The sequence below is a fragment of the Armigeres subalbatus genome, chromosome 2 (genome assembly GCF_024139115.2).
Source record: "Armigeres subalbatus isolate Guangzhou_Male chromosome 2, GZ_Asu_2, whole genome shotgun sequence".
Taxonomy (NCBI): Eukaryota; Metazoa; Arthropoda; class Insecta; order Diptera; family Culicidae; genus Armigeres; species Armigeres subalbatus.
In genome coordinates this window covers 399,157,240-399,180,520 of record NC_085140.1, presented here as the reverse complement: position 1 = coordinate 399,180,520, position 23,281 = coordinate 399,157,240, and the positions used below count along the sequence as shown (strand labels likewise).

The 23,281-nt window shown below is 43.3% G+C and overlaps 1 protein-coding gene across 16 annotated transcripts in view; it reads left to right on the top strand.

Annotated features, from left to right (window-relative positions):
• Positions 1–1,692: 1,692 nt before the first annotated feature.
• Positions 1,693–23,281, top strand: part of LOC134213259 (phosphatidylinositol 4-phosphate 5-kinase type-1 gamma) — a 164,941-nt gene continuing 143,352 nt past the window's right edge. For 7 of the 16 annotated variants that reach the window (XM_062692123.1, XM_062692119.1, XM_062692118.1 and 4 more), the window contains exons 1-2: positions 1,693–3,025; positions 18,744–18,790. In XM_062692123.1, the coding sequence (XP_062548107.1) occupies positions 2,890–3,025; positions 18,744–18,790 (183 nt within the window). In that variant the 5' untranslated portion in view covers positions 1,693–2,889. The remainder of the gene's footprint in view (positions 3,026–18,743; positions 18,791–23,281) is intronic. The other 9 variants (XM_062692124.1, XM_062692121.1, XM_062692109.1 and 6 more) reach the window with 8 other exon arrangements.

Below are 23,281 nucleotides of genomic sequence, written 5' to 3'. Positions count from 1 at the left end.
TAAGTCGAATCCAACAGCCGGAATCGCGAAAAGCCGGGGGGTTGTATAAGTAACTTTTTTGAACGATTTTGTTATCCGACCTCCAGACTCACGGTGAAGGCGCTGACCCATTGTCACCCCGGACGACGGTATCCAACAATTTTCATATTTTAGGTCACGTAAATTTTGTTCTAAACCAGTGACATTATCTTAAAATATTCATGCATGATGATGACTACATTCCAAACGCACCAAACTGTTTCACGTAGTTTACGTTGGGTGGTTGTGTCTTGTATTTACATAACCCTTCAGATTTTTCATGTAGTCTTTATTCGCCAATCCCCATTCAAATATTGACTTGGTATTGTATTCCGATTCCGGAGGACCTTTAAATTTGCTGTTCCGGAATCAATCTAACGGTACTGTTTTTACTATGTCGCGTACCCCTTGTACCGTTATCCATCGAGCGTATAGAAGCACCGTAGCAGCGACAATGCATGAATGGAAACTCGGCATTGAATGCACTCTCTATTCTGTCTGTCCCGTCAAAACAACCACCGCCGTCATCGCACGATCCACTGCGCTCTCGCACACAACTGCACATCTTGTTGTCATTTTTTAGCCGAACCGTGACTCAAACCGCTAGTCGGGGAGCGTTCCGAGCGAGACTGATGAATGAGTGCAAGCGAGCGAGAATGATATTCGTGTGTAAAATTTCCTTCTCGCGATAAAGAGCTTTGTGTGTGGTGGTACGATTTTTGTACGAAGTCTCGCAAAAAGCCATCAGAGATTGTGACATTTCGACACACCACCACGGACAAAAGCAAACCAGTAATGCGGGTTTAATAGATATCTCAGCATTCTCAAAAAGCAAATAATTTGAAACGCTATAATGGAAAATATTGGAATTGAACCACATGGGTAAACTAAATTATTGAATATTGTGTTCATTAGTTGACTTTCCTAAATATTATTGATCGATTAATTCATTTGCAAGTTCGGAACGGTGCTTGGATAAACGTAGTATTGATACTGTATATGCGAATAATTACTGTCCCATGTACAGAGCAATCTTAGCGAACATATGACAAATACTTTAATAACGACAGATTGAGTCTCGACCAAAATCGAGAAAAAATGATTTATCGAATAAATATTTAACATAAAATAAACTTCGATTAGATTTTGGAGCTTTTTGGCGTGAAATCGTTTTTTGGCGAATAAGCTATTCTATCCGAAGACCACAAACGAATCAACTTGAATTTGAGGCCACGATAATTGATATTTAAGTATAGAATCATACTGATTGCAAGCTGAGCCTTTCTGGGTCCGAAAATCACGATAATAAAGACAATAATATAACGCCTGTAAGCTGTTTTCTAAATTGTGATGTTATTACCTATTAACTATAATCTAGATGTTGGTACTATCCAGATATTGTCTGGAGTGTTTTTTCTGCATGAAAATTTCATACAAGGCACTGTGTTGTACAGAAAATAAAAAAAGTTCTGATTTTGACCTTGTATTTAAGAAAACAGATTTCACGTTGAAAGTAAATCAAATTGAATATTACAGAATGATGGATTATATTTTTTATTCAATGGTCTTACAATCGAATTAATTGGTTTGAATAGCCAAAAATATGAAAACGCGACTTTATCGATAAAATAACAGTCTCACGTTTATTCTCGAACCTGGCAGCACTGTCGAGTCATCGCCAAGATCACGATGGAATTCTGGCTGGCTTTTGGCCTGCCTCTGCACACAGCAAAGTCGCGTTAGCAGCAGAAGTTTATTGATTTGCCACAGAGCTAACCGGAGAAGTTGTCGTCTCGTTGTCGACTCAGGAAAGGAAGAAAACGATCGCCTACTACGGTCTGTGGCAGCCGAAATCAGTGTACAGAGCAGGAAAAAAACGGGAACTGTAGTGATTTTTTTTGTTTGTTCTATCGCGAAAAAATAAACCACCAGGTCACAGTGAGTATCGACCAGCAGAATTCCCAATCCACCTCCGGGAGTGGACGCAAACAACAGAGGCGGTGGTGGCATTGGACGTGACGTGAAGGTTTCGTAGTGGAGAAAATCTCGGGGCGGATACCTACTGGGACGGTAGTTTTTAGAGTTTTTCGAAATCGGAATACAAAGGTGGTCAACCAGCTCTACTGGAGAGGTCAGCTGGATTTTTTTTACTCACACATCCCCTCGAAACAGAAGAAAATTTATACGTGATTAGCTCAGTCATCCGATTCCAATTACGGCTGAAGAAAATTTTTGCTGGCTCTAGGGGGCTACTGGAAGCAGCAGAAAAAGTGCATGAGCAGTGCGATTCCGTGCCAAAAATTGGGTTTGATAGAAGAGAATGTGCATGTTTTACGGGCTGTTGCGACAAATTAGACGGGAAACGAAAAAATCGATCCTTTCTATTGATGGAAGTTCTGAAATGTCCAATTAGAATGTGAAAATTTTGCAAACTTCAATGTGTTGTGTTCTTAATCAAAATATTTCCCTCTAGAAGGAAGAGTTTTTCCTCTTCGTCGGTGGTGCAAGCAGCGATATTAAATTCAACAGAAAAAAATCCAATAAAAAAGTAATGCATGAGTTTTGCGTGGTGGTGAGAAGAAAGTGTGAAAGAAAGCAGCACTAGCGAAAAAAAAGTTTAGTTTCACTTCCCTTCGATGGGAAAAGGTAAAGCAAAGCAGAAGAAGAAATACGAAGCAAAAAATACCAAATAGTGGAATCGATACTGTTCGGGGCGGTGGAACGGCGGCAGCATAATCGCTTGACTGACTCACCGACCGACCGACTGACTCCGACACAGACGCCGAGCATTGGTTCTTCCGGAACCGTCATCACCGCTTACTATCATCCATCGTTCCTCGGGGGCTGTGCGAGAATAGGCGACACGGCAGTATGGCCTCCGGCGATACGGCAGCAATTGACACGATTGATGTGGAGTCGGCACTGTCCACCAAGAACTCGGAATATACGACCAGCAGTAGTAACTACAACAAGGACCAGCTGCTGCTGCAGGAGCAGGATGAATATGGTGAGTTTGGCATCCGAAGTTATGTCTGTTCTATATTTAGCTTGAACGGTTGCTTCCGGGTAGAAATGATATTTACCCAAATGGTGATGGTCCAGCTTTTTTGGTAATTTGAAACCATAGGAGAGGAGGATACTGTTTGTTCGCAGATTCACACTGGAAGGCAAACTGACTGTGCTTGTGCGTGCCTGGCAAAATTTAATGTAAAACTTTGTTCATATTATGTTTCGTAAATTCATATTTCAAATTTTTGGTTTAGCAGTTATACTCAACCATTTAATTTATTATTTGGAATGATTTACGAAAAATATTTTATCTACCATTTTTCTAAACGACTAATATTATCTTATCGATAGGTCAATGATTTGTTATCACCAGTTCATAAAAACAATTTATTCATAAGTATAAATCTATTGTGGGATTCCTTACAGCACGAGAAATAAAGAACTTTGATAAAAATGAACTTGTTTATTTCCGCAACCGATTCAAACTGAAAAACATGGAAAGGTACAGTACTGTATATTTGCATCTCTTTTCTCACGGCGATCCAAAACGCCGGGGGGTGTTCGAATGTATGACTACCTTTGCAGCGGCACCACATAGCCCCCCCCAGTTACACCAGAAATCGGACCCTGTGTCCTGATGGTGTAATTTTGGTCTTTTCATTTGATATTAAACTTTCCTCTTCATCACATATGTACGCTGGCTTGATCCGGTCGATAGAAATTCGCTGAATTTTGGAGTTGGTTCTTATATCCATGTATTTGTCGTGACGCTCGATAACTTCGAAGGGGCCTTCGTATGGCTGAACTAATGGCTTTTTCACAGCATCAATCCGGACGAAAACATGACTGCATTTTGAAAGGTCACGGCTTACGAATACTTTCGGCTTTGCATGGTGATGTGTGCTGATAGGTTTTAGCTTACCTAACGTGTTTCGTAACTGTTTTGCAAAATCACTTCGATCAATATATTCACTTGTACTCTCTAGGAATTCACCAGGTAGACGCAATGCTTGCCCATAAACGAGTTCCGCTGCTGAACAACCAAAATCCGCTCGAAAAGCTGCACGCAAACCCAACATAATCATAGGAAGTTCTTCACTCCAATGTTTTGAATTCACTGCCATTATCGCTGCCTTCAAAGTTCGATGGAACCGTTCCACCAAACCATTTGCTTGAGGGTGATAAGCTGTAGTTCGAACGTGCTTTGAACCAATAGTTTTTGATAGCTCGAAAAATAATTCGGACTCGAACTGCCTACCTTGATCGGTAGTGATTGTCTCAGGTACTCCAAAACGAGAAATCCAAACCGAGCACAGAGCACGCGCAACTGTTTCAGCCATCATGTCGTGCATAGGAACAGCTTCAGGCCAACGGGAAAATCGGTCAACCATCGTTAGCAAATAACGGTTACCATTCGATGGAGGAAGTGGCCCAACGATATCCACGTGAACGTGTCTGAAGCGACTATCAGGTAGAGGAAAACTTGCAAATGGTGCTTTCGTGTGGCGCTGAACTTTGGAGCGTTGACACTGTATACAATTCTTAACAAAATGCTTAATGTCTTTGTTCATATTTTTCCACACAAAACGGTCTCCAACCAGCCGTCGTGTTGTACGCACACCCGGATGGGCGAGTCCATGTACGTGATGCAGAATTGTTAGCCTGTGCTGTATTGAAATATATGGTCTTACCTTGTTGCATGATGTGTCGCAGTACAGAGGTCGCGACGCAAGCGATGTTTTACACAACTCTAGTTTCAATGCTGTAGAAGAAGTTAGGAGAGTCTTCAGTTCGCTGTCACTGTTTTGAGCAATTGCAATTGCTTCATAATCGATCGGCATTGGAGTGGAGATAACTTCTGTCCTAGAGAGCATCTGCAACTGTATTTGACTGTCCACTGACATGCTGGATGTCACTAGTAAACTCTGAGATGAACCGCAAATACCGTTCTTCGTGCGGAAGTCGACTGTTGGGATTGGATGACATGGCGTGTGTAAGCGGCTTGTGGTCCGTGAAAATGGTGAACCTTCTGCCTTCAAGCATATGACGAAAATACTGCACCGCCAATTTCATCGCTGTCAGTTCTCTACCGAATGTTGAATAATTCGTTTGAGGCGCGGAAAATTTTTCCGAGAAGAAACCAAGAGGAACCCGCTTGATTTCGTCGTACTGCTGTAGGACAGCTCCCGCCGCTGTGTTGGATGCATCTATCATTAAACCCATTGGTTTAGATGCGTCCGGATAATGTAGAAGGGTCACTGCCGCTAGCGCTTCCTTGCACTGTTGGAAAGCTTTTCCGGCTTCCGGAGTCCATTTCAGCTTCCGAGTGTCGTTTTTCTTGTTCCCTGGAATCAAACTACGCAGCTCTATCTGTAAATCGATGGAGCGAGGAATGAATCTTTTGTAACAGTTTATGAGTGCGAGAAATCTGCGTAAATCTTTAACAGTGGAAGGTGTCGCGAACTCAGTTACGGCTCTGACACGTTCTGGAAGAGGAAGGATTCCGTCCTCGTTAACCTTGTAGCCGAGAAATTCGACGGTTTTATCAGCGAACTTACTTTTCTCTACGTTGATTACAAGGCCATAGGATTTCAATCTTTCGAAAACTGCTCGAACGTGCGTGTAGTGCTCTTCCAGCGTTCGCGAGGCAATACATATATCATCGACAAACACGATAACGAAATCCATATCTCCGAACACCTTATGCATAAAGCGCTGGAAAGTCTGGCTTGCATTGCATAGTCCAAACTGCATGCGGGTGAACTCGTATAGTCCGAATGGAGTAATGACAGCGGTTTTTGGAACATCTTCATCATTCACCGGGATTTGATGATAGGCTCTCTCGAGATCTAGTGTCGTGAAAATGTGTTTTCCCTGAAATGCATTAAGTAAATCATGGATGTGAGGGACTGGATAGCGATCAGGAACAGTGATTTGATTTAAGGCTCGATAGTCTCCAACAAATCTCCATTTTCCATTCTTTTTAGGTACGCAATGCAGAGGACTAGCCCAACAACTGCTAGATGGTCGGCAAATACCTAGCTCGATCATTACCTGAAACTCCTTTTTTGCTGCTTCTACCTTATCAGGTGGCATTCGTCGACATTTGGTTGCCACCGGTGGACCTTTCGTCTGTATATGATGACGGACGTCATGCTGAACCGCTGTCTTGATTGTTGTTGGCAAGGTCACTTCCTTGAATTCAGAGAGTAGCTGGTGGAATGGGTGATCTGATGCCACAACGGTAACACTATGTACCAACATGTTGCTCAATCCACCGGTAGAGGATAGCTTCGTTAGACCATCTATTAAGCGATGATTTTTCAAATCCACCAGAATACCAAAAGCTGCAAGGAAATCTGCTCCAATTATCGGTATCCCCACGTCCGCTACAAGAAACAGCCAATTGAAACGTCGTCGTAAACCCAAGTCTGTTGTAATAAAACGCCTATCGTAGACGTGGATTTTGCTTCCGTTGGCCGCATGTAGTTCGAATGGAGAAGCGCCATTTCTTCTGTCTCGGCTCGTTGCCGGGATGATCGAAACATCGGAACCGGTATCGATTAGGTATTTGGTGTTAGAGGTACGGTCATAGAGAAGAATACGGCGACTTTCATTTAACGTGTTCACTTCCGCCGTGCCGAGCGAACGAGAAATTAGTTTTTTGAACTAAATGTGCAGGGTTCCCTGCACTTCAGTGCTCGACCACCGAACTTTCTGTGGAACCAGCATATCTCCTCACTGCTACGGCTAGATCTCGAAGTTGACCTGCTTCTGGAAGAGCTTCGACCTGTCTTTAGTCGACGAATCTCAGCAGTCAGTGCGGCAATTTGTCCTTGTAAATCCGTGATTGGAGACGACGGCATTGTGTTGGACATGGCAGCGACTTGGGATGAGCCCGGACATTCCAGCATTTTGTCTGCCATCTCAGCAAGTTTTCCGATTGTCCCATCACTGATAGCAAGGACAGCCTTGACGTTTGGCGGCATTCGTTGAAGGAAAAACATTTTCATTAGATCATCCGTGACATTCAATCCGGCGCCCAGTTCCTGCATTTTTGCCAGTAGGTGAGTTGGCCTCATATCTCCCAAATCGCAATTTCCGAGAAGACGTTCCAAGCGCCCTTGCGCCGACACCTGGAAGCGAGAGATCAGCCGTGCTTTTACCGCCGCATATTTGTCTTCGTTTGGTGGATTCGTGACCAAATCTGCTACGTGACAGATAACGGATTGGTCGATTTTTGCTATTATGTGGTAAAATTTGGTGTGATCACGCACGACGTTGGCCAAGGCTAATTGTGCCTCCGCTTGAGCGAACCACATTACAGGATCATTCTTCCAAAACTCCGGTAGTTTTACGGCAACTCCGGCTGCGAGCGCTGCTGTCTCTTGAGGGTCATTTTCCGTCGACATTTCGATAGGTATGCAGCTAATTACGATGCTATACTACGAATACGATTACGTCTTCCGCGTCGGGGTCACCAAATGTGGGATTCCTTACAGCACGAGAAATAAAGAACTTTGATAAAAATGAACTTGTTTATTTCCGCACCCGATTCAAACTGAAAAACATGGAAAGGTACAGTACTGTATATTTGCATCTCTTTTCTCACGGCGATCCAAAACGCCGGGGGTGTTCGAATGTATGACTACCTTTGCAGCGGCACCACACTATCAATACTTTAAAACTCGTATGTATGTACTTATAATCTGTTGTATGATGATGATGGTCTGATTACATGGATTTGATTAGATTTCAATTAAATTATTAATAGTAAAAAGATTATTAAACTTTATATTTGTATTCTGTTTATTTATCATTCATCATTCATTTTAATTTTTTTTTGTCTAGAAATGGCTATTTGCCCTAACAAGGCATACAATTTCTATACTTAACTTATTATATATTTCTTAACCAATTTACTCGAAACACGTTGCATTCGACATATAATCCTGTTCCTTTGTTTCCAATTAAAAGTTGGCAATTGGAATAAAAGTTGAGAAAGAGCCGGAAGGGTCTTCTTCTTCGCTGAGGTGACTCCATCGGGACATTGCCGTTCTGCAGCTTAGTGTTCTTTTAGCACTTTTATCAATCACAAGGTTTCTGAGTCAAATTATTATCATTTTTGCTTTCGAAACACTTGCTTAGTCGTGAGGTAAAATGCGCGACTACAAAGCAAGGCCCCGCTGAAGCTGGCTGAGTTCGATTCCCGGTCCGGTCTAGGAATTTTTCAGGTTGGAAATATTTTCTACTTCTCTGTACATACAAATATCATCGTGTTAGCATCATGATATACGAATGCAAAAATGGTAACTTGGAACTAAGCTGCAAGGCGGCAATTTTCCAGTGGCGAATGTAATTCCAATAATAATAAGAACAAGCATTTGAAAACATGAGACTAACACAATGATACTCTTATGCCCAGAAAGACGTGAAAATTTCCTATCCAAAACTTTGCTAGACCGGACCAAAAATCGAACTCAGCCACCTTCAGCATGGTGTTGCTTTGTAGCCACGCATCTTACCGTTAGGCTAAAGAAAGCCTTACGTAATTCGGAAGAATTTCCCTTGGTGTCGTGTACTTGACTCGACTTCACAAGACACTGAAGACGACCTTACAGTTGAGGGAGCTATTCTGTGTTATACTGTCGGACGAAACTAATTTGAGGAATGTTGTAGATGTCCATATTGTTTCTGAGTCGTAGTGTTCTCAGATCGTAGTTGCTTGTCGGACTTTTGTTTTTGCAACAAGAAAGGGATTATAATGTTAGCAGATATGAAACCAAATACCAAACGTTTAATGTGGAAAGGATAAGCATGATGTTTAGAATACAATTTATTACATAGGGTAAATCCGGGTGAGATGCCACAACTTTTTAAAAATCGACATTTCTCCAAAATAAAACGTTAATTTGAAACTCTTATTACAGTTTTTGATAGTTTAGGTATCCTACTACATCGTGTAGAAGTAATTTGCAAAACAAATAAAATCGGACTGTTCTTTTTACATTTGAATGAAAAAGTCAAATCCGGGTGAGACGCCACACCTCAGGGGGAGCGCCGCACGTAGGAAATTTTGGATAAATGATATTATAATTTGTTTTTGGCGTTGAACGTTCTCTTTCAGAAAAACATTATCATATATATTTGTATTTCAACCCAAGAACAAATAAATTTCTTCGCGTAAAATATTTCTTATGTCTACTTAGTTACAATACACAGTCGAGGATATTAGTCATTAATAGCCTTTTACTTTGTTGTTCTTCTTCCATAATCAATTACATAAATCCAGAGGCGCAGCGTGATCAATTCTTTAACCTGTTCACCGTTTGATTAAAGTTAAATATTTCGAACGAAACGCGTATAAAAGAGACCTGGAGCTGGAATGACACATCCCATAGAAATGATTCATCTTCAAGCGTGTTTCCGATATCGGCGATATGTTTGCCATAATCCATTCCTAGTTCCATCTATCGAATTAAACTCAAACTAAACTTAAAAGTAGCATTGCATTGAATAAAAAAAAACCATCATGAGAATCGTTATGCTCTTTAATATGACAGATAAGACATCTACCTATCTATTCAATGGAACGGCCATTTTTTATTTCATTTTAAGTTAATTTGTAAAATGAGACCTAGACCTAATTGTTATATACATATTACCCAGAAATTTGAAATATTTTAAGCATGATTAGATGACTGATTCACGTTTGTAATTAGCATATCTTATCAGGAATATGAGATCTGTATAATAAAATTTATAGTCCAAACGTTTCTCAATTATTAATTATTCTATTTTAGTTTACTCCTTTGATAAATTATTTTAAATGTTGGGGACAAAATTGCTACCTGTACAGTGCACAGGTTGCACATGCGGACGCGACGTCTCTGCATAAATCGCCAAAAAAATGCACATATTGCTTTTTTCAAATTGTCTGACATTCTAAGATGGCCTAATATTCTTCATTGCAATGCTCTTTTTGCCTGCTTTTCCTCCGTGGGATATCTGCTCATGCAATTCATAACATGTACCCATATTGATAACAACCAAAAAAGAAGAAATGGGGCGCAACATAATTTATTTCGCTTTATTGTGATGTTTTTAGTCGTGAGCACGTAATGTTTGTAATACAAAACGAAAAATAATTTTCTTATGCTTTTGAAAATGTAATAACTAAATATGTTATGTCTGGAATATTTTGTATATTAGTTTTTGATATTATATTTTGTTATTTCACTTCTTATGTAAGTCCACAACAGTGTTCAGAATCAGTAACAGAATTAGGTATTATGTATCAAGTTTTTTCTTCTGCTGGGGATCCCAGCCAGGCACTTCGGCATGGTTTGGATATACTGCTGGACAAAATGATAGTTGGCCATTTTCCATAAAGTGTGTATGTTTGTGTTTTTTTTTTTATTCCTAAGCAATGGAGGGGGAATCTGCTCAACAGACATCCTGGGTTGTCCAGAAAGTACGGGGACCACCTCCAACAGCAAACGAGGGAGGCAGGACTACATCCCCGATCCGCTAAACCGTTCCTTCAGTACAACCAGAAAGTAATGCTTCAAAGGGGGGCCAGTGCACAACGCACCCTCGAGGTTAGCTGCGTGTCCTTGCAGCATCGCACATCGTGACTCGCTTTTTTAGAAGTACACCATGGTATCGTGCCAGCGCATTGTCGGCTTTTCAGGTGACCTTACCACGCCCTATGTCCTCGAAAGGTGGGAAGGATCGACTTCGCGCCTGCTTCCCTCTGCACGGCTGGTATCAAGAATGATGATGCCGCGTGCACCCCAAATTGACCTCTCTGCGATTGGGAAAATTCGCCATCACACAGAGGGACTTTCCGACGCGGTGCCTACGCCTGCCCCAGCCTTGACGAGGACCCCTTTCCGTCCGTGGGCTCGGAACCTGCCCGGTTGGCCGACCCCGCGAAAACGACGATACCATGTTGTTCTTCGCGCGGCCACTTGTTCGATAAAAAGATCGAGTTCGACCACAGGGCATGACCACCGGTATGATCCATGAAGCCGGCTTCGAACCCTTGGACCTCTTGTTTGCGCCTGAACTAGTCATCCTTGAGTCCACGCGCCACCTTCTGTATAGCTCCGCGACGATTTGGGCGATAGCCGATAAAACGGCGTTCCAGCCAACTTCATCTTTACACATCCTCCGAACTAGGTTGTCCGGGGTAGTGTCCAGACCACATGTGGCAAGCATGTGGTTACGCATTGCGCGAAAACGTGGGCCCACGAACAACACGTGTTCCGCCGTTTCCTCTAAACCTGCGCACACCGGACACTCGGGCGAGGCCGAACAAGCCAGCTGCGTTACCTGCACTGTGATTTTGCAGCACGCTTAAACGCCGGGCACATCGAACCCCCCATGGGGTGCTTGCTGTTTGCAGCTTTGCTGGAACAAAATTAAACAATTGGGAGGGTTCGTGCAGCATTGTGCCTTTGTCCCTCCAATCCGCAGCGTCGGCAGAGCTTGCTTCTTTCAGGGCCTTGGCAGCCCCATTGCTTGTGCCCCGGTTCCAGGCACTTGAAGCAAACTTCGGGTTGCTCGTATATGCCCACAGGGCACACTGACCATCCCACCTTGATGCTCCCTAACTTGACTACCTTGGAGGCGCCGGTCGCGGTGGGCGTCTCCACTTCACACTGTCGCCGCAGTGCCGTGACGAGCTCTTCGACTTCGGTGATCTCGTCCAGGTCTTTAACCCTTAGATTCACCTCCGTCGTGAGTGCCCTCACCTTGACCGTCTCGCCTAGGATTTCCTCCGCCAACTTCTTGTAGGCGGCGCCCTTTTGCGATACGCCCCGCTTCAGCTCGAGGATCATCTCGCCCATCCGGGTACGCCTTATTCGATGTACGTCGGCGCCGAGTTCACCGAGTTTGGCGTCACTCCTCATCTCCTTCAAGACGTCCGAGTACTTAGCCTCGTCTGGAGATTGGAGAGTGTCTCCTCCGTTTTGCCCGTTTCTCCACCCCCGACGTGCCCGCGAATACTTGAGCCTCAGTCTGGGTAGACTTTGGCACCACCGCCTTCGCTGGCACGCCCTCGGTCAATTCGATCTTGTCCGAGTCCGCGAAACCTTGGGCCTCAGTATGGGTAGACCTCGACTCCACGGATTTCACGGGTTTAGACTTGGCCGTCCCGACCGCCCTCTTCAGCTTGGCGTCCAGCATCGACTTTCGAAGTTTCTGCAAGCTCCTCATGAGGTCCTTGCTGATATTATGCTTCGATGACGCAAAGTCGATGATGGCGTCCAGCTGTTCCGTCGCCACCTCGAAGGCTGAAAGCCCATCGTGTTTGCGGTTTATCGCCCTCACAAGCGATGGACGGCGTAGCCGGGGAGAAGGTTAGTTGGCCCACGCTGGCACTGCGCACTGAGCTGCCGACTGTTGCCTCTGGCCTCCTAGGCGGAGACCTGAACATCCCACCTCTCGCGAATGGGTTGTCGCCTACACTACTACCAATAATTGAAGAATTTACTTGGTTTTTGACATTTTGATCCCACGAGTTGATCCCGCGAGTTGTTGGAATCGTCAGAACTTATGTCAAACTTTATACGAAATTGATCAAAAAGGATAGTTTGTTATACAAAACTCTAAAAAAGTATCAAGTCATTTTGTCTTAGCTTATAAATTGCAGCATAACAGTAAAAATATATAAAGCTCTTTTAGTGGAATGTATTCAACCGTCTAAAACGAATTAAGTACTCTCCATTTAATTCCACCAGTTAATTTTCGTTATCTTTGCAGTATTTCGTATTTCGACCACAACTGTTTGGTCGTCTTCAGTGTCTCGTACTTGACTCGACTTGAAGAAAACAATCGCAACTTACACTATTTATACTACGCTAGATACCTAATCTAATCTTATTTGCCTACTTTATTTACCTATACAGTAAATTACTTTATTGCTTAGGTAGAAACTTGAAGAGCCAAGAGCTGCCATTTCCCTGATCCTTATTCAATAGCGCTGTTTGTACCTGTCGGTGGATGTTCAAACTCTCAGCTACATCGAGTTTACATGGGGAAGAGACATTTCTTAAGATTTTAATATTGATAGTGATTTTCCTTATACACATGCTCTGCTACCTTAGATCTAAATTCGTATTGTAATCCCTTATCGTTTTCTCTTTTCGCCTTACTCACTTCCGCCATATGTTCCTTGAACCTTATATCTAATGATCTTTTTGTTTGGCCTACATAGATTTTTTCACATTGAGAACAACTTATTTTAAACACCTGCCTTATTCAACATTTCTACTTTATTCTTCGTTGAACCCAATAGAGACTTGAGTTGGTTGCTTCTACTGGAGAATACTAGATCGAGGCTGAATTTCCTTAGTCGAGGGCGTAGCTGGTTGGTGATGTGTTTATCATATGGGACCGAAACTCTTTTCAGCGGCTCCTCGATCGGTGTCAGCGTTGTATGTCCATTTCGTCGTAGGGTCCTTTCCTTCTTGTTGATGATCGCCCGTATAGTCCTCTCCTGGTATCCGTTGATCTTCGCTGTTTCAAAGATGTATTGTAGTTCCTTCGTTTTTTCCTTCGTCGCTCAGGGGTATCGTCTGCATCCTGTGGATCATGTGATGAAATGCTGCCATTTTATGTTGGTACGAATGGTTCGATGTATATGGGATGACTCTCATGGTGTTCGTGGGCTTCCTGTAGATTTCGAGGCTCAATGTTGTATTTGCTTCCCTGGTGACTAGTAGATCCAAGAAAGGTAGTTTACCTTCTTTTTTCTCTTCGAAGGTAAATTTGATGTCCTTATGCACGTTGCACGTTGTCCTTATGCTCTCTGGAGGTGCAAATCTTATTGAGCGTCTGTTCTCCATGTCAGGATCGGCTCACAACAGCGTCTGTTCTCCATGTTAGGGGCGGCTGATCATCGTCCGAGTGCCAGCGAGGGACTCTAAGTGAAACTGTGCACCATGGTCCACCGGAAATAAGGAGGAATGGTCCTCCGGAAATTTAGGGGGTTTGGTGTCAGGCCTTGCAAGCCAGCCTTTAAAAAATCATAAGCAACGAACAATCAACAAGAGAGTACGGACCGGAACCATCGGCGAAGACCACTGCGACGAAAAGGGCTAGCGATTGGAAACTCGGTTCGTGGAACTGCAAATCTCTCAACTTCATCGGGAGCACACGCATACTCGCCGATGTGCTCAAGGACCGTGGATTCGGCATCGTAGCGCTGCAGGAGGTTTGTTGGAAGGGATCAATGGTGCGAACGTTTAGAGGTAATCATACCATCTACCAGAGCTGCGGCAGCACACACGAGCTGGGAACAGCTTTCATAGTGATGGGCGATATGCAAAGGCGCGTGATCGGGTGGTGGCCGATCAACGAGAGAATGTGCAGGTTGAGGATCAAAGGCCGGTTCTTCAACTTCAGCATAATCAACGTCCATAGCCCACACTCCGGAAGCACTGATGATGATAAGGACGCATTCTACGCGCAGCTGGAACGTGAGTACGACAGCTGCCCAAGCCACGACGTCAAAATCATCATAGGAGATTTGAACGCTCAGGTTGGCCAAGAGGAGGAGTTTAGACCGACTATTGGAAAGTTCAGCGCTCACCGGCTGACGAACGAAAACGGCCTACGACTAATTGATTTCGCCGCCTCCAAGAATATGGCCATTCGCAGCACCTACTTCCAACACAGCCTCCCGTATCGGTACACCTGGAGATCGCCACTGCAGACAGAATCACAAATCGACCACGTTCTGATTGATGGACGGCACTTCTCCGACATTATCGACGTCAGGACATATCGTGGCGCTAACATCGACTCTGACCACTATCTGGTGATGGTTAAACTGCGCCCAAAACTATCTGTCATCAACAATGTTCGGTACCGACGACCGCCGCGGTACGACCTAGAGCGACTGAAGCAACCTGATGTCGCCACTGCATACGCGCAGCATCTCGAGGCAGCGTTGTCGGAAGAGGGTGAGCTCAATGGGGCCCTCTTGAGGACTGCTGGAATACAGTCAAAGCAGCCATTAACGACGCAGCGGAGAACAACGTCGGGTATATGGGTCGAAGTCGACGGAACGATTGGTTCGACGAAGAGTGCAGACAGATTCTGGAGGAGAAGGACGCAGCGCGGGCGGTCGCGCTGCAGCAAGGTACCCGGCAGAACGTGGAACGTTATAGACGGAAGCGGAGACAGCAGACCCGCCTTTTTCAGGAGAAGAAACGCCGCCTGGAAGAAGCGGAGTGCGAGGAGATGGAACAGCTGTGCCGTTCTCAAGATACACGCAAGTTCTATCAGAAGCTCAACGCATCCCGCAAAGGCTTCGTGCCGCGAGCCGAAATGTGCCGGGATAAGGATGGGAGCATCTTGACGGACGAACGTGTGGTGATCGAAAGGTGGAAGCAGCACTACAAGGAACATCTGAATGGCGCTGAGAGTACAGGCAGTGAAAGTCAAGGCAGCGGAGGAGATGACTACGTCAGTTCAGCGGACGATGGAAGCCAACCAGCCCCCACCTTGAGGGAAGTTAAGGATGCCATTCAACAGCTAAAGACCAATAAAGCAGCTGGTAAGGATGGTATCGGAGCTGAGCTCATCAAGATGGGCCCGGAAAAGCTGGCCACTTGCCTGCACAAACTGATAGTCAGAATCTGGGAAAACGAACAGCTACCGGAGGAGTGGAAGGAAGGGGTTATATGCCCCATCTACAAGAAAGGCGACAAACTGGAGTGTGAGAACTTTCGAGCGATCACCATCCTTAATGCCGCCTACTAAGTGATATCCCAGATCATCTTCCGTCGTCTGTCACCATTAGTGAACGAGTTCGTGGGAAGTTATCAAGCCGGCTTCGTTGACGGCCGCTCGACAACGGACCAGATCTTTACTGTACGGCAAATCCTTCAAAAATGCCGTGAATACCAGGTCCCAACGCACCATCTGTTCGTTGATTTCAAGGCGGCATACGACAGTATAGACCGCGTAGAGCTATGGAAAATTATGAACGAGAACAGCTTCCCTGGAAAGCTTACCAGACTGATCAAAGCAACGGTGGATGGTGTGCAAAACTGTGTGAAGATCTCGGGTGAACACTCCAGTTCGTTCGAATCGCGCCGGGGACTAAGACAAGGTGATGGACTTTCGTGCCTGTTGTTCAACATTGCGCTAGAAGGTGTCATGCGGAGAGCCGGGTGTAACAGCCGGGGAACGATTTTCAACAGATCCAGTCAATTTATTTGCTTCGCGGATGACATGGACATTGTCGGCCGAACATTTGCAAAGGTGGCAGAACTGTACACCCGCCTGAAACGTGAAGCAACAAAAGTTGGACTGGTGGTGAATGCGTCAAAGACAAAGTACATGCTTGTGGGTGGAACCGAGCGCGACAGGGTCCGCCTGGGAAGCAGTGTTACGATAGACGGGGATACCTTCGAGGTGGTCGAGGAATTCGTCTACCTCGGATCCTTGCTAACGGCTGACAACAACGTTAGTCGTGAAATACGAAGGCGCATCATCTGTGGAAGTCGGGCCTACTACGGGCTCCAGAAGAAACTGCGGTCGAAAAAGATTCGCCACCGCAACAACTGTGTCATGTACAAGACGTTAATAAGACCGGTAGTCCTCTACGGACATGAAACATGGACAATGCTCGAGGAGGACGTGCAAGCACTCGGTGTATTCGAGAGACGGGTGCTTAGGACCATCTTTGGCGGTGTACAAGAAGACGGTGTGTGGCGGCGAAGAATGAACCATGAGCTCGCCCAGCTCTACGGCGAATCCAGTATCCAGAAGGTAGCTAAAGCCGGAAGGGTACGATGGGCAGGGCATGTTGCAAGAATGCCGAACAGCAACCCTGCAAAGATGGTGTTCGCTTCCGATCCGGCAGGTACGAGACGACGTGGAGCGCAGCGAGCGAGATGGGCAGACCAGGTGCAGAACGACTTGGCGAGCGTGGGGCGTATTCGAGGATGGAGAGATGCGGCCTCGAACCGTGTATTGTGGCGTCAAATTGTTGATTCAGTGTTATCTGTTTAGATGTAGACTAAATAAATGAAATGAATGTTTTCGAGATGTACTCCCTGAAAATAAAGTTTTTTGCTCCCAGAAGCTACTGTAAAAGTTTTTTTTTTGACAAAATCACTCGCGGTTTTCGTGAGCCTCTTCGTAATAATGTAAATAAAGTAAATGTCACCTAGAGGTACAAAAGTGGAAAGTATGCGTTTTCCCATATATTAAGTCGATTTTTTCCATATAAACTTCATGCTCATCATTGAGCATCCACTAAAACTTGACGGATCTGACTGACATTTTTACAATAGGTGCTGGGAGCAAAAAACTTTATTTACGTCTCGAAAAAATGATTTTTATTTTTTTTTTCATAAAAGAGTGGTCCACCTTAACCCTCCCCCATGTTTTGGATAAACTTTTATTGACCCGATTAGCTTGCAACAAGTTGCATTCCAAGGGAAATCGTTTTCCAATTTCCCATCATATTGAAAATTAGCTAGATTGAGCTATGGGATCAAAAGTTATGGCCAAGTTACGAATTTCGTACAAATAACACGCTAAGAAAATCTCACTCATGGGTCATCGCTCGCTGACAATGGGTCATCGCTCTCACCGGCAGCCTATAGGTCGTAAAGCAATATCGTTCAAAAAGGTCTCTTATATTTTAGTCTTCTTGCCCTCAGATACATTCAATCCATTCTACAAGCATTCTAAGTAGTTGAAACGGTGACCCATTCTTACTCCCATTTGACCCATTGTCACCCCCTTTCGAAATAATCAATATGTTGCAACATACTTTAATGAAAATGCTCCATTGAACGCAAAAATACTCTACTATTCCAGCGCAGTCAGGAAGGTCTGAGACGGTACTAGAAGATATCATCTCTATCTGATTTTCTGTAGTACTGCTTTCCCCCTTGGGAGTTAACCTGAATTTCAGTCTTCTAACAAGTATCTGTAGGAAACATCATTTCAATGGAACAGAAATTCAAACACTCAATTAGCGAAAAATAAACTGAACTGCAAATCGATCTATTTTTCCATGGAAAAGTGAAATTAAATCATTAACCTTCCGGCTGTCTCAATTGAAATGTTTAGTTCGAATCGACGAAGGAACAAACATTATTCCAGTATCATTCTTACCCCCGACAACAAATTAACATCGTCAAGTTTGGACTGGATGAAACCTAACTGCTTCCATGGAAAATTACCAATGTCATCACGCCGCGCCAGTATCTGAACCGATCTTTTGACTTTCGTTTCGTTTTTGTTGCTTTCACTAAGACAAGCTACGATGGATTCGAGTCGGGCGATTATCATCTTGCGAATAAAAATGCAAATATTCCACGGGAATATTTACTTCTATCATTTGTTTCATTATACTGTTGCTCCGACGAATCCGTCGTAAATCAACAGCGCCGATCGCACCCTCACCACAACTCACAATGTATAAAGGGTGGCCCTGAATAATTGTCATGTTGATGATTCAAACCATATTCAAATAGAAAAATATTTTACAATTGTAGAAGACTGAATTAAACTATTCCATTGATTTCCTCCACATGATACGTGTATTTCAATTTCAAGTGCTCTAACTCATTGTTCGAAGCCATTGTCATGATTATTGACAGACTCACCCTGTAGCATTATATATTCATAGCCTCAACAGTTTCACTAATTTGTTGCCGCTTTCTTTTGTCCAATTCCAGGAAAATTCATCAAGGATACCCCCGGGAAACAAGTGCTCTCCGATGGCGTAAGTGTTCCGAAGGCGACCCTTATACTTACTCTTTCAGTTACTACTAGTCTCCTACTAGCACTAGCACTAGAGTGCTGAACGGTTGTACTCGGTCCCGGTCAACCGGTGAGCTTTTACCGTTTCCATACTATTCATCGCGTAAGGCAGCTGAACGGCACGTTATGCGCATGATAATGACTGTCTGGAGGGAGGGTGCATTGAAGATAAAACAGCGAACAAGTAAAGGCACACGGTCGATTCTGACGATTTGTTTTAGCTATTCCTTGTCCGAAGTCAAGTAGATACAAGTGTGGAAAAGAAGGCACAGATGCAATGTGCCGCACGTGTTGCAGCTGGACAGGCAGTGGGCGAATGAGGTGGCTCTTCGTATGTGTGCAATCTAATTGATTTCTTTGCCATTTTTAGATCAGAACTGAATTAATTGTGTTTTGAAACTGTTATCGATCTACAACAACACAATTATAATTACACAGCGAATGTTTCTACCTCAGAAAGTCAGAATTTATTATTTTTTTTTTATTTCGTTCGGATAATTTAATCTGGATACTTTTCAATTTACCAATTATACCAATTATACCAATTATACCAAAAGAAGTCGACCGAAATCTAACCTGGCAACAGGTTAAAGCGATAGCCGGGCATCGCTCAGGATGGAGATCTTTCAAGTCGGCCCTTTGCACCACCGGAGGTGTACAGGATCCATAAGTAAAAAGTAAGTAATTATACCAAATTACGCAATTTACTTCTGAATTTCCACGAGAAAAGTTTTTGAATTCCCTTGGGAAATTGTTATGATTTTCCAATGGAAATTCCTCTAAATTGACACTGCAGAGACTGTTTATTTTCCACGAGAAATTCCACACGAAGTTCTTCAAACCTAGCTTTGTTTTATTTAGTCTTCTATGATCTTAACTGTGAATAAAAGCTATTTTAGAATAGTACCATGCCATTAGTTTAAATCGTGAAATTAAAATCATCGTAAGTTAGTTGCTTCCATCGATCTCTATCGCTCCACAGAAAAACCTTGCCGTGTTTTTCGTCACTCGGTCAACTGCCCTCGTACATTATTGTCCAATGCCCATATGCCACGCAACGGCACGCGTCCATTTATTGCCATTTCCCAGCCTTGTAGGAATTTCTGCCACACAGCTTTCCGCCGAATCACGTTGCCTTGATTCTCTGCCTCTGTCTCGCCATCAGCATACAAAGTGCAATAACCTTCGCGCGGCACCGCCGCATAACCACAGAAATTAAACGAATCAAGCACTCGAACTTGAGCCACAACCAGCACAGCTGGCCCGTCCAAGGGAAAAATAAAAGTTTCGGCGTTTGTGCATTTTATTTTGTCGCTCCATGTGGGGGCTGACAAATGCGCTGATGCCACAACAAACGGTTTCTTTCACCTGTCGTGTGTACGGTGGTGCCTAGAGTTAAGAGCTATTTATTAAGGGATTAAGGGTCTACTTCATCTGACGCATTTCAACCAAAAGTAACAAATTTATCTCTCGGAAAATTGATCAGAATACTTATTCTACAAATATTTATTTCAAGAGGTTTGATTAGAATGAAAATCAAGTCTCCAACTGGTCTAACCAGCAGGACTGTGGAGTACGTCAATGTTCAGAATCAGACATCAATGATCACGTTCCCCTACTGCTATGTGGTGTAAAAGTTCACTGACTATGACAAACAGGTTGGTTGGATATCCGACCAAGCGTGATAATGAATCAGCAACCGCGCCGATTCCGGTACCAACCAACGCCTAACACGTCGGAAGTGCGCCTCGTCGGAAAAACGGAACTTTGTATACACACACACATGCACATCTAATGGGCCGCAGTTATTAGGGGGTCGATTGTCAGCCCAAAACAAGACAATAACCACGATGGAACCGCGCTTGAAGCTGCTCACTAATTTGAATTGAAACAATGCCGTACCCATTGAGGAGACTCGTATCTTCAGACTCGCGTGCCTTTCACACTTTGTCAAACGGTGCGGTGCGGTGCCTGCCAATGATTGGCCTACGAGGTTTGTTCTTGTTAGGTGATATGTGGAATGTGCAGGAGGTTATTCTTTGTACAAGCGGGAGCCATAATCAGCTGCGTAGCGACACGGTGACACTCGTGTCAAAGGAAGGAAATGAACGATTGCTTGATTTTCAGATTCAATTATCTACTGAAACTGTGACAATGATGTATTCGGCGATGATTTATTTTCGTTCTTTCTGCTGTTTTTTGTAGATTTTCAACAAAAGGCCGAAACATTGTTGGTTTTTTTTCTTCCCATCAGCACTTTTTCAAAAAAAAAAAAATTGTCAATTTGTGGGAGTAATAATAAAATTCTATGAGGTACGCAAACATTCTTCAACAAATCCGATGATTTTTTAAAGTTTATACATTTTCAAATCATTTCTCGATAACCTCCCTTTCTCAATATCTCTCTATCTCGATGTTTTCTGGTCATATTTTGTTTGAGAATCTCTCTCCATGTGTCGATATATTCAAAGTTCTAGACTACTAGACTTGGGCAACACATCAAGAACAAAACATTACATTTGTTCTATTGTCGTTTTGCATACTACGATCTAGTTCCCATTTCAATTTACCTTTCATTCCTCGATCTCTCCTTATCTCGATGGTCCCTTCAATATAGAGATGTGGGGAGTTGACTGTATTTGTGTTTCATCTGTATGGGAGCCCCCCTTCTAGAGCGGATAGGGATCTCAAACCATCTTAAGAACCTTCCCCGGCCCCAAAAACTCCTGCACATAAATTTTCACGCCGATCGGTTCAGTAGTTTTTGCGTCTATAAGGATCAGACAGGCAGAAATACATTTTTATGTATAAAATAGAAGCAGATATATAGAAGAACATTTGTTACAGGCAGCTGGGTTACGTGAATGTTTTAGGCAGTATATTATTCCAATGAGGTCTTCTTGTGACCAACATATAGAAGTCCTCGCTTAACTTTCTAATGCACCAAGTTTAAGCACTAATTTTGGTGACAGCGAACGTTTTTTCTGGTACACTTTAAATCTTCTCGGCTGATACTTCAAAACAATATTTCTCGGGTACTTATTAGACCTGTGCGTCTATTGAAATTTTATCGGCGGCGGTTTGATAGATCATTTTCAGCCAACGGCGGCAGCAAGGCGGCGTCACATCGTTGGTGGTCGGTGGCGACGTGGGCTAATTTCATGCTTCAAAAATGTTCCGCACTTCTTCGGAAGCTCCTCCAAAAAATCCTCCGTTAGTACTCAAATGAATTCCTCCGCAAGCTGCCTCAGATTGTTCAAAAATTTCTCAGAAGTTTTGTCCAGAAATTTCTCCAAAAGATCTTCTTGAGATTTCTCCAGAAGTTCCTTAAGCTTAAGGAATTCCTACGAGAAATCCTCCTGGAATTCCTCGGGATCTTCCGGAAGTTTTTTCTTCCTCCAGAAGTTCGTTCAGAAATTCATCCGGGAGTTCCTCAAAGACTTTGTACCCGAGTAGTTTGTTCAGAAATTCCTCCGAAAATTTGTCTACAAATTTCCCTAGTAGCTCCTCCAGTGATTCCTCCGAAAGTTCCTCCAGGAATTCTTCTAAATAATCCTTTTGAAATTGCTCGTGAACTTCGTTCAGAAAATACTCTGGATGTTCTTCCATTAATTCCTGCGGAAGTAATTCCAATCCTCTGGAAATTGCTTCTGGAATTCTGAAAACTTTATGTAATTCCTCGGAAACATCCTCAAGGCAATTTACTGGATGTTCTTCCGAAAGATCATCTAGAAATGGCTTCGTAATTCCGCCAGAAATTCTGCTAGGAGTTAGATTTTTTTTTCACAAATACTCTCCTCATAATTCCCACAGTACTCCCTTATGAAATCCCTTCACAAATTCCTCCAGAAATTCTTCCAAGAACTTTTCATAAATTTCCTTTAATACATTTTTGAAATTCACATGACATTCTACTGAACTCACCTCCCACCAGGTCCCGTGAATTCTTCCATAAATTTCTTCAGGAGATCCCCCAGAACATCTTTAGACATTAGCTCGAAAATTGCTCCAGGTATTTTCCCCAAAATTCTTTCAAAACCCCACTCGATAATTGTTCAGGAATTCTTCAAAACTCTCCACCCATCCAGCCCCCTGGAGAACCTTAAAGATTCGATTAAGCAATTCCTGCAAGATTTCTTTTAGGAATTCTCGAACAAAATTTCTGGTTTGAGTTCCTGGAGGATTTTTCGGATAAATTCTTAATTGAATTTAAATATAATAATATTCAAATGATGTGTGAACTACCCAATTCACTTACTGGGGGAATCCTAAAAAAATCTTGAACAGTTTGTTGAAAAAAATTCTAGAATTTGAAGTATTATTAAAGGAAGTTCATGGGGAATTTCTTAAAAAAATCTTTGTTGATTTTCAAAACAAATTTTACAAGCAATTCTGAAATATTTTCAGAACGCAACACTGAAGAATTCATAGTGAACATTTTTGAAGATGTGCT